The sequence below is a fragment of the Halichoerus grypus genome, chromosome 2, assembly GCF_964656455.1.
Source record: "Halichoerus grypus chromosome 2, mHalGry1.hap1.1, whole genome shotgun sequence".
NCBI lineage: Eukaryota > Metazoa > Chordata > Mammalia > Carnivora > Phocidae > Halichoerus > Halichoerus grypus.
Window position 1 is genome coordinate 26,613,770 of NC_135713.1, and position 20,834 is coordinate 26,634,603.

The 20,834-nt window shown below is 43.7% G+C and overlaps 1 protein-coding gene across 1 annotated transcript in view; it reads right to left on the reverse strand.

Moving 5' to 3' along the window:
• The window catches only part of SLC45A2 (solute carrier family 45 member 2), a 33,855-nt gene extending 14,725 nt beyond the window's left edge, over positions 1–19,130 (reverse strand). The window contains exons 1-2 of the mRNA XM_036107442.2: positions 18,716–19,130; positions 16,704–16,880 (exon numbers count right to left, since the gene is read on the reverse strand). Of these exons, the coding sequence (XP_035963335.2) occupies positions 16,704–16,880; positions 18,716–19,100 (562 nt within the window). The 5' untranslated portion in view covers positions 19,101–19,130. The remainder of the gene's footprint in view (positions 1–16,703; positions 16,881–18,715) is intronic.
• Between the last annotated feature and the right edge of the window lie 1,704 nt (positions 19,131–20,834).

Here is a 20,834-nt window from a genome sequence, read left to right on the forward strand (position 1 = left end):
AAGGAACTTGTTCTCAGTTGATAGCCACAGAACAAATAACAAAAGTTGGAAATAATTAATTTTTAAAAATCTTATTGTCATCTCACAGGACGCTGACCTGAAGGCTTTCTGTTGCTAGTTTTACCTGCTTTTTCTAAAGACAGTGTGATTTGAGGGACATTGAGGAAGGACTCCCCCAAATCGATCCTGCCCTAATGGTCTAATATTTGAAATCCTATCAGTAGTGATTCATTCTTTTTGGATGTTAAAATACAAGTGCCCCTTGTTGGTGGGAATGCAAGCTGGTGCAGCCACTCTGGAAAACAGCATGGAGGTTCCTCAAAAAGTTGAAAACAGAGCTACCCTATGACCCAGCAATTGTGCTACTGGGTATTTACCACAAAGATACAAATGTAGTGATCCAAAGGGGTACGTGCACCCCAATGCTTATAGCAGCAACGTCCACAATAGCCAAACTATGGAAAGAGTCTAGATGTCCATCAACAGATGAATGTTTAAAGAAGATGTGGTATATATACTATATATATATATATATAATATATATATTATACACACACACACACACACACACACACACACACAATGGAATATTATGCAGCCATCAAAAAACCGAAATCTTGCCATTTGCAACGATGCGGATGGAACTAGAGGGTATTATGCTAAGTGAAATAAGTCAATCAGAGAAAGACAAGTATCATATGATCTCACTGATATGAGGAATTTGAGAAATAAGACAGAAGACCATAAGGGAAGGGAGGAAAAAATGAAACAAGATGAAACCAGAGAGGGAGACAAACCATAAGAAACTCTTAATCTCATGAAACAAACTGAGGGTTGCTGGAGGGGTTGGGGGTGGGAGGGATGAGGTGGGCTGGGTGATGGACATTGGGGAGGGTAGGTGCTATGGTGAGCACTGTGAATTGTGTAAGACTGATGAATCACAGACCTGTACCCCTGAAACAAATAATACATTATATGTTAAAAAAAAAAAAAAAAAGAAGAAGAGAGTAGGAAGGGAAAAATGAAAGGGGGGAAATCAGAGGGGGAGAGGAACCATGAGAAACTATGGACTCTGAGAAACAAACTGAGGGTGCTAGAGGGGAGGGAGTGGGGGGATGGGTTAGCCTTGTGACGGGTATTAAAGAGGGCACGTATTGCATGGAGCACTGGGTGTTACACACAAACAACGAATCATGGAACACTACATCAAAAACTAATGATGTAATGTATGGTGACTAACATAACATTAAAGAAAAAAAAAAGATAACCAAAAAAAAAAAATACAAGTGCGCCTGACCCGGGCAAGACACTGTATTACCCAGTGCCAAAGTAGTAAGTGCTCTTCACATAGTGGCAGTTATCAGTGGTTCTGAAAATGCAGGGTGGGGGGGCGAGGGGGATACACCTGGGGGAGTAAGGAGATGGATGCCAAACACACTGCCTACCTACATCACAAACTTATGTAGGGCTGATCACCCTGTCAGATACCTTTATATGTCAACCTCCCATCATGCCTTACCAAATACTGATATCTACCTGAATGGAAAAGTTTTGTTTTTGTTTTTCTTGTGTGAGTGAAGTCTCCATTTTATTTCCCAGATAAAAGACAATATCCTCACAAACCAGGGAATCGAGGAAGAAAACAGAACCTAAGGAATTCTCTAACTCTAACCCTAAACACCCAACATAAACCTTGACCCCAGGAACACAAATGTGAATGTCAAATACCATGACAACTAATTTATCTCGAATGGTGGAAGAATGGGTGATTCTAGTCACACTACATTCTGGTTAGTTGCAATTTACTACAGAGGATATCTATAGATGACCAGCTGTTTAACTGTTAACCAATGAATTTCAAAAATAAAGCATCATTGTCATGCCCTAAGTGCCAAAGCATTATATGGGAGAATTATGGAGAGACTGTGGCAAATGGGTGCAATGAAGTTAAACATATGTCTTCTGCCAAGAGGAATATATGGTCTAGTTATAGATGATGGGTGTATCCATAAACAGATAAATGACACATATTGGGGACCTGTCCTGGCTGGTGGGTTCCAGGTTTTGAGAGGAAGGAGAGGCCCCTGAGCCAGCCACATTCTGTTGTGATTCAGAGGGCAGTTCTGGGACTACTGGTGCCTCAGAATCACTATCAGACGACAACTCTCTTTATCACATTGTGGAGATGCCCAGGGTGTCAGAGGTCATGGGCCGAGCCGAGCAATGAACCAATAAAGATGTACTAAATTCCCAGCACTATTTGAGGGTCTATCTAAATTAGGATTTCCCAATTTCAACACTATGGACACTTTGGGCTGAATGTTGTGAAGGGCTGTTCTGTGCATTATAGGATGTCTAGCAGCATCTCTGGCTTCTCCCCGCTAGATGCCAGTAACAACCTCTCCACTAGCCTAACAACCAAAAATGTCTCTGGACATTGCCTATTGTCCCGTAGGGGCCAAAATCGCCCCCAGTTGAGGACTCTTGACCTTAATTAATCCAATGAAAAACTTACACATTCCTTTTTTGAAACTATTTATCATTTGTTACCAGATCAATGTTGTCATAATGTCATTTAATTCTCCTGTCATTTATGCCTCTTTCCTTCACAGTTACCATTCTGCTGAGCAAAGGAAATGTAAAGCCTGCCCATTTAAAAGAATTTATATGTGAAATAAATCCTCCACAGTGCAATAAAATGGTGGTTTTATTTTATGAATATAAATATATGGGTATAAATCTAATGATGAATTCATATTCAATATTGACTAGAATGATCAAGTCCTACAATTGGAAGGTTTCCTAGTCTATTTTCATGTCTGCTGGCTTAGTATACTTCAATAAATATTGTTGAGCACTAAATATAGTGAAGGACTCTCCTAGCTTCTGGGAATATAGATGTAAATGAGACACAGCACCCTTTCCCTTCCTCCACAGATGGCAGTTCGAAGTGGGAGAAGCAGGTAAGAAAACAGCTACTTTTAAAAAACCTGTAATAAATGATGATAAGGGGTACCTAGGTGACTCAGTCATTTAAGTGTCTGCTTTTGGCTCAGATCATGATCTCAGGGTCCTGGGATTGAGTGCTGCATCATTGGGCTCCCTGCTCCGCAGGAGGCCTGCTTCTCCCTCCGCCCTCCCCCTACTTGTGCATGCTCTCTCTCTCAAATAAATAAATAAAATCTTTAAAAAAAATAAAATAAAATGATGCTAGAACTGTGAGCTGGGTACTCAAAGAGTACGGAAGAGTTGTGAAGAGTTTATTTGTTATTGGCGCCTAGTTAAGAGTACCAAGATGATGTTGATTATTTAATAATTATTATAGGATTCCTCTTGATTAGCAATGAAGTTCATAAGAGTTCAAATATATCAATGGTTGCAAAGATTTTAGAGGTAGAAGGCTGTTTGGAACTCATCTGGTTGAATTCCATCTGAAAGCCAAGGGCTTACAGTAGTTAAGTGACAGGGAACAGCATGGAAAGAAAGGATTTGGAATTTCCCGATTTCAATCCCCACCTGTGTGCTTTCTAGTCATGTGATCTTGGGCACTTCTCCTCTGAGAAATGGGGGCGGTGACCCCTCCGCGTCTGAGTCTTATGAGGGCTAACGTGACAATATATGTACCCCATCAGCACAGAGGGTGGCGGAACCAGGGCCCAAACCCAGTGCCCTACCGACTTGCTACAGAAACCCTAATTCCCAAGCCTTCCCCAGAAGTGGGAGAAGACAACTACTGCACTCAGGGTGACAATCTGCCTAGAGCTGGCTGAAAGGACTTGGACATCAAGGCCCAGTGATGAGAATCCAAGGGTCGTTCTGGGGGCTGACCCAGGCCTACCACTGACCAAGCAGGGCAGGTGGGAAGTATTGTGGAAGAAAAATGTATCCCAAACCTGGAAAGAGTAAAAACTGTTAAGTGCCTGATTTAAAAAATATTAGACTAGGGGCACCTGGGTGGCTCACCTTCGGCTCAGGTCATGATCCCAGGGTCCTGGGATCGAGCCCCACATCGGGCTCCCTGCTCTGCGGGAGAGCCTGCTTCTCCCTCTCCCTCTGCTGCCGCTCCCCCTGCTTGTGCTCTCTCTCTCTCTCTCTCTCTCTGTATCAAGTAAATAAAAGTCTTAAAAAAAAATTAGTCTAAAGCAATGCTTCTTAAACTTTAATGTGTGCATGGGTCATATGGACGTCTTATTAAAATGCAGATTGTCTTGGTCTGTTTGGGTTTATATAACAAAAATGCCATAAACTGGGTGGCTTATAAACAACAAAGATTTATTTCTCACAGTTGTGTTGGCTGGGAAGTTCACGATTGTGGCGCCAGCAGATTGGGTATCTGGTATTAGTGTGCCTCACTAATTCCATTCAGGAGGCCTCATGACCTAAGCACCTTCTAAAGGCTCCACCCCCTGATACCAGCACATCGGATATTAGGGTTTTCACATATAGATTTTGGGGGACAAACATTGAATCTATAGCATAGGTTCTGATTTTAAAGATTCAGATTCTGGATTCTTTCCAAGCTCCCGGGTGACACCAATGCTGCTAGTCCAAGCATCACTCTGCGTAGCCAGGTAAGAGAGCAGTTTCTTTTTCTTTTTTAAAGATTTTATTTGTCAGAGAGAGAGAACAAGCAGGAAGAGTGGCAAGCAAAGGGAGAGGGAGAAGCAGGCTCCCCGCTGAGCAAGGAGCCCAACACAGAACTCAATCCCAGGACCCCGGGATCATGACCTGAGCCAAAGGCAGACGCTTAACCGACTGAGCCACCCAGGCGCCCAAGGGAGCAGTTTCTAATCAAACCAGCTCCACCCTTATCTGATATTCTCAGGGAATAGGACTTTGTTTTCAGAGGATATTTGACCAACAGTGCAAAACTGACAAAGTACAATGATGTGCAGTTGTGTAAAATTGAGGTTAAGTCGCAGACATTATTAGGGTTCTATGATTTGTGTTGTTTCTGCAGCCTAATAAAGGAATTACCCCAAAAATATTACAGAGGAGTTATAGTTTTACTGCCCTGTAGAAAGTTAATCAGATTTACATCTAACCTAACACTTTTTCTTTTGCTAGTCACACACACACACACACACACACACACATCCTGCAAGAACTTGGGGAAACTGTTCTTTTAAGTCTTCCCTGTCAGTTCCCTCATCAGTTGAGCAAAATTTTGACACCGGCTTCAAGTAATTTAGAGAATTTCAAACCCTCTCTTCTCTTAGGGAGGGGGAGGAAAACAAAACAGGCGAAACTGTTTCATTTGTCCCAAAGCTATTGTAGGATGTAGCTAACTGTTACAACAAAACATGCCCGGAAGGAATAGTGGGCCGTTGGGGTAATTATTCCAGAGACAGCATATTAACACTCTGGATAGAAACACCCTCAGATATGATAAAGGCCAGCAGAGGGCTGTAGGGATTCACTGAACACTTTCTTTTCTGTTGCCTCTGCTTAAGCGAAGGATTTTATCTTCAAAGATAGTCTCCAAGACAAAGCCAAGTCATCTTAGCTGCAACAAAGGTCAATACCACCTCCCACATCTACATCCAGACTGCATTTCTCTCTCTGCCAGCATCAGTCTCACTGGGGCCTCTGGGATTAACCACCAGGTTATTGGCCAAACGGTAAGCTGGAACATCCATGGCACATCTGCTAATGCCAGATGAGGAGCCTTTACAAAGACTTTGCAAAGAAGAGCCCACAGTGATTCAGCTGGCTCCTTCACAGAACCAGGCCGTGTTGTCACATTCAGACCACAGTCAACCTCAGAAGAATGCATGGCTGGACGGACAGATGTTATATTTCATAACTTATGATACAACTTGAACAAGGCTCGTCCTGGAAGAAGTCCAAGCATATAGAAATAGGGTTATTTTTCTTTAGCTTGCAACTATAATAGGTAAAATGGGTAACGGGGGGAGTTGCAGGACCAAGGAATCTAAAGAGTCTATCTATGTCAATCTCTGCATCTACGATGTACCTGTAATTTCCCCTCTGCTTCAGGCGTATGACTTAACAATCCACATTCTGATGGCAAAATAGCTCGAGTCAAGACAGCTAACGGTGTGCAGCTAGCTACTTCACTTCAACGAGAGATCGAACTAAAAATCCCCCAAGTTCCTATGGAGTTCATGAGAGAGTGATTCTGACTCTATTCTAGATACTAAGAAAACAGCAATGAAAGTATTCAATTAGGTATATGGTTCCTACCTCCCCCCAACATATACACACTAATCCTGGAGAGGTAACAAATAAGTACCAGCTACTGTGTGTGTGTGTGTGTGTGTCCTTAGACCCAGTTATCAATACAAATTGATGGAGCACCCACTCTCCAAGAACTGTGCGAGGCACTGGGGACACAGCAATGATTAAGACAGACATGACCTGTCCTCTTGGAGGCTGAGAGTAAAGGAAAATCAATGAAGAAGACATATATACTCTGGTCAAAGAGAGAAAACACGAGCAGTTAGACAGTTCTTCAGATTTACAAGGCAACTTTTCTCCCAAAGCATGGTGAGATAATATATTTAAAGTGTTGGCCATTGTTTCCATCCCCCCCACCACCACCTGTGGTCCTGTGGTATTTCCTTATGTCCTTGCCCCTCTGGGCCCTTCCTTCACATTCAAGCTGAGCCAGGATTCGTCATTGCTTTAGGGGAAGGACAGGAAAGTAGAAAGCAGAGAAACAAGAATGTGTCTTCTTGCTTCGGAGTTTCAAAAGTCCTTAGGCTCCAAAGGCACAGAGGGAAGATTTGGTAGAAAATGTGATTTAAGAGCAAGGCATTCGTGATGGGTGCACATGTACTGGTGAAACCCTCAGGCAGTGGTGGTTCTGACCCTGCTCTTAGGGCCTAGTTGGTACTGGGAGGGTGGGAGGTAGGGAGCAGAACCACCCCCAAATGGCTTGGAGGGATTCCCCAATAGAAGGGACCAATGCCTCATTTCCTGGGTAGACCCCAGGGAGGCAATAAGACCTCGAGGAAGAAATGGTTTGCAGTGGGTCTAGATAGATGAGCTGATGGTGCGTCAGGCTCTGTTCTAAGTTCTTGACATATATTGACTCATCCAGTCCTCACAACAACACTTTGAGGAGGGTACTGCAATAGATTCCTATTATTAGCGGTAGTTGTGTTAAAAGTCACCCCAAGCGCTGAATTAGTGAGTAGCAAACGACTGTTCTGAGGGGAAATACGAGGCTAAGTTACTGTGAACCTTTTCACCAACTGATCAACACAGTGCTTCCATGTGTGTTTCCATTTAGAGATACTTAATATATATTGTTGCTTCATTAGCATTGAGCCCATGGGCAACAGCGCTGTAACTCATGTCTGAACAAAACTTAACACCCATATTTTCTCCACAAGGCACATCACAATGTTCTGGCCCTTTTGAGCCCCAGACAGCACTTCAGCACTACAGTTGGGACTATTTTAAATACTGAAATCACATACACACAGAAAAGACAAACATGCAAATGATTTGGCACTAAATACACCATGAAAAGGACACTTGTTTACAATATGAGAACCAAACAGGAAGTCAGAGGTCACCTTGACCTACCTCAACTGGGAATCTGGGAATGAGGCCTCGGGTGACTTCAAATTGTCCCTCTACACCCCACACTTGTTTGCACAGGAGCTGCAAATGAGCTCCCTGGATTGCTTTGGATGTTACAAAGAAGTTTTACTGAGTGAATTTACAAATACAAACTCATGAATAATTGATCAACTTGGGGCGCCTGGGTGGCTCAGTCAGTTAAGCGTCTGCCTTCGGTTCAGGTCATGATCCCAGGATCAAGTCCTGCATTGGGCTCCCTGCTCAGCAGGGAGCCTGCTTCTCCCTCTCCCCATCACCACCCCCACACCCCCGCTTGGGCTCTCTCTATCTCTCTCTCTCTCTCACAAATAAATAAATAAAATCTTTTTTTTTTATTAAGATTTTATTTATTTATTTGACAGAGAGAGACAGCAAGAGAGGGAACACAAGCAGGGGGAGTGGGAGAGGAAGAAGCAGGCTTCTCGTGCAGCAGGACCCTGGGATCATGACCTGAGCTGAAGGCAAACACTTAACGACTGAGCCACTCAGGCGCCCCTAAATAAATAAAATCTTTAAATAAAATTGATCAACTCTATTTTATCTCTATCTTCAAGACAAAGAAAGCAAAAAGCAAAGCGAGTTTGCAGCTCCCAGAGTTCCGCTCACCTTGGCATGGGGAGGGAAGAGCAGAATGGCAGGGAGGGAGCCAAGAAGCTGTGGGTCTACAGCGGCCTCACAAATGAGAAGAAGACATAACTCAACTGTGACCACTTCAGCTTGAGCACCGAAATGCGGTGGGACAGCGGACATCTCAGTAAATGGCCAGCGTGAATAGATGACACCAAAACCCAGGAACTCTCCGCCCCAAACCCTTGCACTCTAAGTCCCCAGAACTTAGAAGCCACCTTGGGGAAAGCAATGGGGAACATGCTAAACCAAGACTAAATTTTCACCATCCTGTGGCAATGAGGCTCAACACAGGAGCGATTAAATTAATTTTGGGGACTGGCATGCACTCCCATTTCAGACATGAAGATTTATCCAACGCTTTGCATTACTGAGCATTAGCTATGCTGTAGGCAAAAAAAAAAAAAAAAAAAAAAAAAAAATTGCAGTAAAGCAATGCCGAAATCCTGTTCTTCTTCATCATTAAAGAAATAAATGCAGAGAACTGGAGTAGGGTGTTTGCCAGAGGTCAAATGTGCTGAATTTGCAATTTGTGTTCCTGCTGAAAGCTGCCAATATGTGCGAGTATGTCTAATGCAATAATGGTTCACATAAAAGTATCCACCTTAATTATCCCCCCATTTTCCCAAAAGCAAGTTTCTCGATTTGAGAAATGCACAACTATTGCTACCCTAGTTCAGGTAAGATTGCCGAAACTTCTCATTCCCTGACACGACACAAAAACCCTAACTCTTGTTTCTTTGCTTAAGGATTAGAAATGACTGCAAAGTCAGGTAATTAGCTGGCCTGGTTCTGGAGCCATTTGTGATTACCTTGGGTTTTCTTTAACTCTGCAGAGTTAATATTTTAGCTCTGAGTTATAACAGCTCAGTTGACTGTAAGGTTAATCATTGAGCACTTTGCAAAATGCTTTAACTCTTCTAGTGATGGAGTAGCACAAAGCACCTATGCTAGAGAGAAAAGGCTCAGGACGGGAAGTCACAAACTGACTGTGACAGCCCTTTGGCGATTCAGCAGGTACCCTCAGCGCTCCACCCCCTTCTCCAACAGCTGCTGCAGGGCCCGGTTGTAAGCCAGTTTTGGCCACCTTTGCTCAGGTGCATCTGGACAGTGCCTTACCTGAGGGAACCCACACTCAGGTTGGGGTCAGGACTCACACAAGTGAGCTTAACACCCATGGGGCCACCCTTGGCCATGGAGATGGGAGCCAATGGATTAATCCCCCTTCTTGATCCCCTCAAATAAGAAAGTTCTGAGACGAACTCCATTAGGCTCCTCCTCAGAGGATCCTGGTGAGATGGAGGACGGTCACCCAGAGCAAAGGCCAACTCTGCAATGTCTCTTATATTGGCTGGTCTGCTCCACTCCACCATTTCCTCATCTTCACACTCCAGAATCCTTTCCCAAATAAATTATGCGTACAAACTTTCTCTGGGGCTCAGGTTTTAGGGGAATCTGGACCAAAATATGAACCATGTCTTTGGTTGGCTGGCTGGCTGGCTGGTTGGTTAGTTGGTTGGTAGGTTGGTGAGGTTTTGTCCCTAATCTAGCCTACTGCTACCCAGCTGTGTGACCTTGGGTTAATCGCTTTACCTCTCGGTAACACAGCCTCCGCAAAGGTACAGTGGGGATGGTAAAACAGAGTATTCGTCCCGCCAATATTACATGAGCATATTCCAGGAGCTATTCTAACGACTGGTGCTAGAGCAACAAATAGGAAAGATAATGTTCCTGACCTCAGGAAGCTTAGATGTTGCTTAGAGAGGCAGAAAATAAGCAATAAATGAATAAATAATATAGTTAGGTAATGATAAACACATCACAGAGGAGGGGCTATGTGACTCCAGAGTGTAACAAAGCAAGGAATAAAACCAAGGCGATTTGGTATCTGGGGGAAGAGCTTTCAAGCAGAGGACAGAGCCAGGGAGAAATCCCCTCAAGTGTTTCCTTCTCTAATCTGCCTTTGAGATTCTTGGAGAGATGTGTTGCTCACGCTTGAATGGAAAAGAAATGGCAATTTGGAGACATGAATTGTTTTGCTCTAAGTCACCCATCTTGCCCACAGAGCTGACATTCCTGTGTCCTTGGCTTATGCTCTGGCCACATCTTTTCCGACCTAAGTGACTGAGGAGATGTGAAAATTCACCAGGGACGGAAACTTCAAAGGGAACCCAGCTGACACGAGAAAAACCACTCATGCATTCAAACAGACTCTAACTCGAAACAAAGCATCTTTTCCACTTGTGTGAGAGGTTTGCTCACAGGAGCCCATGCTTAACCTTCATTTTTAAGACTCTTTCCTTAGTCCTTAATTATTTCTAATCAGATCATTTGTAACCTGAGCATTTGTATGCATACTTTGGGATATTAAAAAACCAGAAGAGTTCAAAGAGGTTGTGCTCCACAAGTTACCCATCCTTGGACGTGGGGCAAGTTCCTCTCTGAGTTACCACAAATAAAACTTTGATGGGTTTTATAAGCCCAGTGGGAACAGAGGGGATGAACTAAATATAGACATTTGGTGTTTGATCCTTTTAAACGATCTCTACTCTGGGCATTTGGCAGGATATTAACATTGTGGGGGCACCTGGGTGGCTCAGTCGTTAAGCATCTGCCTTCTGCTCAGCTCATGATCCCAGGGTCCTGGGATCGAGCCCCGCATCGGCCTCCCTGCTCAGTGGGGAGCCTGCTCCCCCTGCTTGTACTCTCTCTCTCTGTCAAATAAGTAAATTCTTAAAAAACAAAACAAAAACTAACATTGTGTAAAGATTCACAATCCTGTGAGGAAACAAGAGTTTAGAAATACTGAAACCACTCAGCAGTTAAGAAGAGGGGCCGGGATTTGAACCAGGACAACTTTTCCCACCATGCCTCGTTCCAGCCACCCACCACAGGATAGAGCCAACTGCTAAAGATAGTAAGGTGGTGGGTTCAGCTTAACAGATATACGCTCAGTTTGAAGCATTCTGACACAAAGAAGGAATTCTCTACTGGTGAATGTGGGTTCCACAGGCCCAGATGCACCCAGAAGTGAAGGCATGGGGTAGCAGCGATGGTGGGAGGAAGAGTTAGTTACCTTCAAATGTAAGAGACAGAAGAAGCCAGGGGACAAAAATGTCCCCTGGGAACCAGTGGAGACTTTTCTTAAAAAAAAGAAAAGTAAGAAATATGCTGGGAAATATTTTGGCAACAAATCCTTGACACTTATTTGCAGAGCATTTGGAATTGTTAGGCTTGGACTAAAATGAAATAAATAGCTCTGAAATAAATAAGAAGAATTTCAATTTACTCAGATGATTGGATTCCTTGGGTAAACAATGTCTTGCTGATGATGATGAAAATCAAAATGCGCTTGATGAGGGAGCAGAAGGCTAGCTAAGGACAAAGCACAAGCTGACACCCTGCAACCTCCCCCCTTTCCCCCACTCCTGGGTGGGATTTGTGTGACATTCCTCCAGGAAGCGCCCAACTCTCTTCTTGTTAATGCCTTACTAGAGGGAAAAACAACCTTAACTTGACAATGGCAAAGGCCTCCAGTATCTTGTAGGTCCTCTTCAGCATATGAAAGTTCTTTTGAAAACCTCCCTTTTCCCTACCTCCAGTTCCCAAGTATATAGTCAGCCACCCTCACAACCCCAGGGCAGCAGCTCTTTCTGCCCACGGGTCCTGTCCCCGAGCTTTAATAAAACCACCGTTTTGCACCAAAGACGTCTCAAGAATTCTTTCTTGGTTGTCGGCTCCGGACCTCACCCCACCGAACCTCACCTATATTCCAAAACTACGTCAGGCTCTGACACTGAACCTGACTTTATCATAAAATGCTTGATTCCAGCAGAATGCTATAGACATCTCTTTGCCGAGTTCATGTGAATTCAGAAGGTCTGGCCTGTATGCAAAGACAGAGCAGTATGATAATGCATTGCTTGTTATCTTTCACTCCATTTTTTAATGTGGTCTTCCATTCAGAGCAAGGACACTATGGTGGGGTAACACATCCACGTTTAACTGGACAGAGTTCAACTATTCATACTTTGAAAAGAAGGGGAGAGAGAGATTAATATTTTAAATAATACAGGTGACCCTATCTTCTCTCCCATTCATTGAGCCCACGTCCAGCAGTAAACATTAAAGAGGAGATGTTTCTGTAGATATATTTATATGTATCCATCACTATGGAGGTCTGTGCACACAAAACAAGGCATACTATATTTTATGTGTGATCTAAGAGATATTTATGAATAATAGAGACTCTATGATTATCACTTAGGCCGGGACTTTAGAATCTAAGCTTTAAACAAGGTGAGACTTCACTGTACTGTTTTAGAAGAGGAAGATGTTTTCTTTTTTTCTTTCTTTTTTTTTTTTTAAAAGATTTTATTTATTTATTTGAGAGAGAGAATGAGATAGAGAGAGCATGAGAGGGGGGAGGGTCAGAGGGAGAAGCAGACTCCCTGCTGAGCAGGGAGCCCGATGCGGGACTCGATCCCAGGACTCCAGGATCATGACCTGAGCCGAAGGCAGTCACTTAACCAACTGAGCCACCCAGGCGCCCTCTTTTTTTCTAATAGGAAAAAAAAAAAACTTGATTTGAGCCATCCACACACCCTCAGGGGTCCCCCTTTAACCAGGGACTGTTGGCTGGGATTCAGAGCTCACTGTTGGTCATGAGACAAAATTAGATAACTAAATGAGCATATTTATCCGATTGATGCAATTCGCCATCAACTTGATGTAAAGCTGCAGGAAATATAAGCCGGGTTATGAAACCAAGAGTCTCCTATTATGCAACTAACATTTCTAAGTACCTGCTGTCCACAAGGCAATGGGTTAGAAGCCATAAGGAAATAAACCCTAATGTTTTTACAAATTGTGTAGTTTATAAAATCTTGTAAAAGAGAAAGATAAATACACACTGAATTAGAATACAGGGGAGGCTGTAAACAGTCCTATAATAAATGTGATCAGGTAACATTGTGAACTGGAGTATAATTTTAAAATGCAATTTCCTTTCAGTTATTCACTAATAGATTGGGCTTTGAAAGTTCTTTCTTGCAATAGTCTTGGCCTTTAATTGTTCTCATTAGGCTACCACTCAATTGTATTTGTATTCTATGTGATAGCTACCACCTTTTGGCCAATTCCATAATAATTACCCCTTCCTCCTGGCTAACAGAACTAAAATTTGGTTTAGGGATTTGCCTCTCCCAACCTCCCCAAACCCTCACTTTTCCAATCTCCTAGGCTCCTGGGGGCTCATGCGGCCTAATTCTGCCCAATGAGAAACAAGCAGAAGTCTATGGGAATTCTAGGGAAGTTTTGCTTTCTTTATAATTTTTTTTTTAAAGATTTTATTTATTTATCTGACAGAGAGAGAGAGAGAACAAGTAGGCAGAGAGACAGGCAGAGGGAGAGGGAGAAGCAGGCTCCCCACTGAGCAGGGAGCCCGATGCGAGGCTCAAACCCAGGACCCTGGGATCATGACCTGAGCCGAAGGCAGCCGCTTAACCGGCTGAGTCACCCAGGCGCCCCAGTTTTGCTTTCTTTAAAAGAGACATATGTTGAGAGGCGCCTGGGTGGCTCAGTCGCTTAAGCTGCTGCCTTTGGCTCAGGTCATGATCCCAGGGTCCTGGGATCGAGTCCAGCATCGGGCTCCCTGCTCAGCGGGGAGCCTGTTTCTCCCTCTGCCTGCCGCTCCCCCTGCTTCTGTTCTCTCTCTCTCCCTCTCTCTCTGACAAATAAATAAATAAAATCTTTTTAAAAAAAGAGAGAGAGAGAGAGAGACTTATGTTGAAGCCCCGATGTGACTACATTTGGAGATTAGGCCTTTAAGGAGGTAATTAAGGTTAAGTGAGATCATAAGGGTGGGACCATAACCCATAGGACTGTGTTTTGTTTTGTTTTTAAGATTTTATTTATTTATTTGAGAGAGAGAAAGAGCACACAAGCAGGGGCGGAAGAAGATGGAGAAGCAGACTCCCAGGGAGTCTGATGAGGGACTCAATCCCAGGATCCCAGGATCATGACCTGAGCCAAGGGCAGACGCTTAATCAACTGAGTCACCCAGGTGCCCCAGGACTGGTGTCTTTATAAGCGGAGGAAGAGTCATGAGGAACATGTGTACTGAGGAAAGGCCATGTGAGGTCAGAGTGAGGAGAAGACCAGGTAAGGACCAAGAAGTGAAGTCTCACCAGAAACCAACCCTGCAGTCCCTTGATCTTGGACTTCCAGCCTTCAAAAGTGTGAGAACATAATTTCTGTTGTTTAAGCCCCCAGGCTGTGGTATTCCGTTATGGCAGCCTAAGCAGACGACACGGGCCCCAAGGGCACTGAAGTTCAGGCTATGTATGAGATGAACTCTAGCCTCTGCCATCTCTCCCTGCTGGAGTTACCCACCTTGTCCATACCTCTATGTTCATCTACTTCATAAACTCTTGCTTTGATCACTTTATGGGTAGAGTCCCTGACCAAGTTGTTTGCCTGCAATTTAGAAGAAAGGGGGTCTTCTCCCCAAGAAGTGGGTGGAAAGTTTCCAAGCAACTTTGATTTCCAAAGGGAGAAAGGGGGAAGGGAATTTTGAAGTTGGAACAGAAAAGGGCAGGCTCCTTTGTTTTTCCCAGTAATATTTATTTTGAGCACATATGATATGCCAGGCTGTGCTGAAGGTATAAGGGATGCAGTGAGTAAAACAGACCTGGCCTCTGCCCCTAGGAACATGTTGGGAAATTGTTCAGAGCACAGAAAATGTGGAGGGAGTAATGGGAAGTAAAGCTTGAAGAGTAGGATGGGAACAGATTATGGGGAGTCTTGAACCCTGTCTAGGAATTTGTTCTTTATCCAGTAGGTGAATGGGGAGCCCCTGAAGGTGACTGAGCAGGACAGTGCCCTGGTCATAGCTGTCTTTTAGTAATATGAATCTGAAAGCTGTGTGTTGATTCAATTGAAATAGGAAGAGATTAGAGACCGGAGAGACAGGAAAGGGAAAAATACTAAAGCTCAGACAAGATGTACTGAGAGCCTGAACCAAGGTAATATGAAAATTATACTATGTTTGCTGAGACCACCATACACTAATATCAACAGAAAACCTTAAGATATTTTCTCAGACTCATAGAAATATTACCATGTGTTAGCCTTTGAAAAGTTCCCTAAACACCGAACTCAATCTTCTAATATTAGAGGCAACAAAGGAGAGACTGGCCAGGACTAACACTGACGTGAGCTGGGAAAGGGTGGCCACATTGCCCAAAGTACTTTAGAGCAATAAAACTCTCAATGTGTCAGGTTCAAAAGCCAAAAAATCTCCCACTGTTGTAATTAATTTCAGCAAATGATGATAAAGGAGAAGGGATTTAAGTTGGAAGACTGCAGGTCGAATCTCTATTCTGAGACCCTCTAGCTGCAGACAGGGTGGTCAGGGGGCCACAGACAGATGGGCTGGACTCCAGCTCCTCCATCTTCCCTAAAGCAAAGAAGAACTACTCTCCTGGCTGGGCAGCCCCCTTCTTCCAGAGTTCACCATTCAGATTTTGGCGCAAACGACCAATATTGACCCAACGGCTGCCATGAGCAGGCACTGCTCTTGGCTGTGGAAACATAAACTGAGCAAAATGTAAGATCCTGCTTCTCATGGGACCTACCTGGCCATGAACAGACACAGAACATATCAAAACATAAAATAAATATATTGGCTGGGCCATAAAGATATCAAATAAGGTGGACTGATAGAGCACCCCACCAACTAGATATGAAAACGCTCCCAGGCCAGGATCATGTTGTATTCTGATGTATAACCTCCCTTCCCGGGGTCCTAGAATAGTCCTGACTGGTGCTCTATAAATGCATATTGAGCATTGCTAGCATTGCTCTAAATGAATGACCCAACAGCAACCAAAGGACAGCAAAAGCCCCAAGAATTGAAGAGAGCCCCTCATTTCAAACCAGGAAGTTGAGGAAATGCCAACTCTTTATATATATAAACTAAGAAATCTCTAGGACATGTGGGGCTTTTTTTCCCCCTTAGGACACTTGCCACAGAATCATCCGGGATACTTATTAAAAATGCAGACTTCTGGGCCCCATCTCAAACCCAATGAATCAAAATAACTAGAGGAGAGGCCGGGAAGCTGCATTTTTAACAAGCTCCTAAGTAATGCTGATGCTACGTTACCGATCTAAAAAAAAAAAGAAAGAAAGAAAAAGTAAAATGCACAAGGGTCCCTTTTCATTGCAGTTGTAAATGTCTCCACAAACCATTCTTCAGAAAGCTCTTATGTATGAACTTCCTTTGCAAAACCTCCAGAACCCAGTCACAAGCTGATTTGTTTAGGGAAATGCACTGAAAGACAGAGCCCGCGTGATGGGAGCCTTCCATCAACAGATCCATTCATTCAAAAACTCTGACGTGTATGGACACTAGATGGCTTCAGTGGAAGTGCCTCCCTGTCTGGGGAGCTTAAGGTGAGACTTTCTGGAATATTCCCTACCTGTGAAGAGGGCATGGTAGTGGAGGCCCCTCTCCTTATCCTCATGGGAGCAGACATCAAATAAGTAGGCTTTAATGGGCCCATCAATGAAGTCAGCAGCAAAATCAAAGACAACTACACCTATCATGGTGATGGTTATGGCCCAAATCCGTTTCCTTCTTGGATCAGCAATCAAAGCTAAAAAGGAAATCAATATACATCATCTAAATCCCGCTTTAGAATGATTTGCATTTTTATTTCCATCAAAATGTCCTGTCATTAAATTTCTCCCTTTGCTTTCATTTTGCTTTGCTTTTCCAAATAAAAATGGCTTCATTATTTTTTCAGGTTTTAAAAATTATACACGTGAATGCCAGAAAAGGTAGATCTATAGAGACAGAAAGTAGATTGAAGGGTTGCTTGGGCCTGGTAGGGAGGAGGGAATGGGGGATGACTGCTAATGGTTACTAGGTTTCTTTTTGGGGAGATAAAATATGGTGGAATTAGATAGTGGTGATGGTTGCACTACCTTGGGATATGCTAAAAGGCACTGAGTTGTATGAATTTATATCATATCTCATTTTAAAAAGTTGTTTAAAAAATTATACACGCTTATTGTAAACCATTCCAAGAATGTAGAAAAGCTGGGGAAATGCTTCATCCCAGCCCCCACCAATGGTCATCCTTCAGATACCCCTTTCTGTACGTACACACTAACAGAAAAAGGTGTATACCTGTGCCCTAATGCAGTGCTTCTCAAACCTCAGCATCCTTAATCATCCCTTGGACAACTTGTTGAAACAGATTTACTGGGCTCTGTCTCCGTAATTCTCCATGATTCTCCCACGACTCTCTAGGAGTTCTGAGGTGGGGTTGGGCATTTGTCTCTCTAACAGCCCCCAGGGACGATGATGCCCTGGGTCTGAGGACGACGCTTGGAGGAGCACTAACTAATGGGATCAGGTTGGAACTGCTCATCTATAACCAACTCTCCTCATTTCTTTGCATTTCAATTAATGGAGAGCTGCTGCACAATTTTTAACAGCTGAATAATATTCACTCTGTGGACATGCCCGAATTCATTCACCCAATCTCCTATTAGAGAAAAAAGAATGTTTTCCCTTGCTTTCAGTTTCACTTAAGTATAATGTGCAATATATGCACATTTTTTAAGATTACAGCATAACAATAAGTGAAAAATAAGCCTACACTCCACTTTTTACTTCCAAAGTCCTTTAGTAGTCCCCCCTAGAGGCAACTATTCTTATCAGGGGTTTTTGTGATTATTTTGCAGAAATAACCTACATTTGTGTGTTGATGCCCTCTTTTAAATATATACAAATGATAGCTGATTATCCTGCCTCATTATCATCCATTCTGCTAGCCTGAGAGTTAATGGTCCAGAAATGGGTGCTATTTTTGAGTTTAACAATTCTTTTTTCAATGAAACTTTTCATGTACTACCACCAGTTACTGATTAATTGGTGGCTGATTAATGTCAAGAAAAAGTGTTCACCATGAGGTTTGTTTTTGTCCAGAATTTGCAGTGCAAAAATGTCCCCCTGAGCTGACAGGCTGATGCCCTCCTCCCATTAAGACTCTACATAATTCTATGAACAGAATTAGCTCTTATTTAGACATATAGGTAATTTATTATAAGTATTCATGGAGTCATATGGCAAACGGTTAATTTGACAAAAATACTAACTAAAGCATAAGCTCAAAGAACACTGCAATTGATAAACATGTAAAAATATTTCATTTGATAAAAGAGATAAAAACTTATTCCTATTTTTAAATCCTCACAACAATAAAACAACAAGAGCAATGCATCCTGATGTTTCTAAAAGTAAAGTCTCCCCAACCACGGAATTTGGGTCATTCCTAGGTGGAAGTTCATTGTAACCTAGGAGAGATAATCGGTTCTAATCAATTTCTAAGTAAGTGTCACATAAAGGAATCTGCCCTCTCCTCCTATTGAGTTGCATAATGGGCCCCTGTCCCCTGCCTGCCCCCCTGTGCAGCCCACTGACCTGATACAACAGCGTCCCCGTTGAGGTACAGAGCCATGCCCGAGAGCATCAGGAGGCCCAGGGTGAGGATGTAGGGTCTCCGCCGGCCCCACCTGGCCTGGCAGTGGTCGCTGGCTAGTCCCACCACGGGCTGCAGCAAGAATCCCAGGGCGGGGCTGAGGAGCCACACCGTGCTGTACAGACTCTTGGGCAGCCCCACGCTGAGCAGGACCGGGGTCACGTAGGCGGCCTCCACCGCGTAGCAAAACTCCCGGCCAAGCATGGCCATGCTGTGCATGATGAGATTGCTCGTGGGTCTTTTGGGGGGCTCCACAGGGTCAAAGGGGTCATCCGCAGCTGGGGACTTACAGGTATGAATGCCAAGCTGCCCAGTGTTGCCGCCCATGGCCACAGGGTGAGGAACCTGCCTGCAAGCTCACCAACTTCTGTGTGGCCCTCAGGCTTCTGGCCCAAGCTGGATTTGACGTGGAGCCCGGCTGAGCGGCCAACAGAGATGGTGGGCTGGGGGAGGGGCTCAAATTCTTTCATGCCTCTAAGATCACAAGTTATGATGAGAGGGAAGAGGGTGGGGTCAGGCAAGCATGAAGGAGATTAGCTGCTGCGAGCCCTCTGGCTCCTTACAATGTTTGTCTAAAGGAATCTTTCTTTGTACGGTTCTCTTTCTCCCTCTCTGTCTCTGTCACACACACAAACACACACTCTATTACATACAATCACATACACAGCTTTGAGACGGTGGAGCTGTATGACGCAGGTGTTAAGTCAAAATATGAAGGCATCAATATCTCCTTCTAAACTTTTTCTAGATATAAATATTCTGTTTTCCTGAACACAAGTTTCTATACACGCACCTCAAGAGTCAATTAGACTTAAAACCGTGGGAGGTTGCATCCTTTCTCTAATCTCTAGCTGTCTCATAGCACTGTGATATTTCCCTTTGTTGCACTTAACACACTTTATAATTGGACGGTTCTGTGTTTATTCTTTTTTTTTTTTTAAGATTTTATTTATTTATTTGACTGAGAGAGACAGTGAGAGAGGGAACACAGCAGGGCAAGTGGGAGAGGGCGAAGCAGGCTTCCTGCTGAGCAGGGAGCCTGATGCGGGGCTCGATCCCAGGACCCTGGGGATCATGACCTGAGCTGAAGTCAGGTGCTTAACGACTGAGCCACCCAGGCGCCCCAGTTCTGTGTTTATTCTATTTCTCCTGTTAGTCTTTGATCCCTTTAAGAGCAGTGATCAGGTTTATTTCCGTCTTTATGGTATCCCCGGCATCTCACATGATCCCTGACACCTAGTAGGTCCTCAATAAATGTTTGCTAAAGGAATTATCGAGTGAATAAAGTGTATACACTACATTTTGTAGTATCAATCAACTGCCTGTTTGTTCAGGTCCATTCCGGGCTCCTCCTCACATGTTCTATATCATAAGAGACTACATTTCCCAGGTTCCCTTGCTCTCTGGCTTCTAGCTAGGTTGGGCCAATGGAAGGCATTGGTGGGAAGATTGGGAGCAGGAGGGAAATCATGTTATTTTCCTCCTTCTCTTTCTCCTTCCTGAGCTGTCCATGGCAGTGGCTGCATTTCCACAGTGGGTCCAGCTTCCACCAGGCAACCTTAAATTCTGGGTCCTGCTAACACTGCCTTTCCCATCATCCCCTGCAGCCATACGAGTGGCCCTGGCTTCCCTGTTGTGGTTCATATCTGGATTGCCTGCCTCACTGTCCCCTGGGCTTCTCAGCTCTTTTATCACCAGTGAAATTCTCTATATTACATTTCCTGACTGACTGATTGATTGATATTTCACCCATCCCCCCCACCTGCCTCCCCTCTGGCAACCACCAGTTTGTTCTCTGTATTTAAGAGTCTGTTTTTGTTTGTCTCCTTTTTTCTTTCCTTTGTTTCTTAAATTCCACATATGAGTGAAACCATGGCATTTATCTTTCTCTGACTTTTTCACTTAGCATTATACCCTTTAGGTCCATCCACGTGGTCATAAATGGTTAAGAGTTCATCTTTTTTTATGAGGAATAGTCCATTGTATATATACACCACATCTTCTTATCCATTCATTATCGGTGGACAGTTGGGTTGCTTCCTTATCTTGGCTATTATAAAT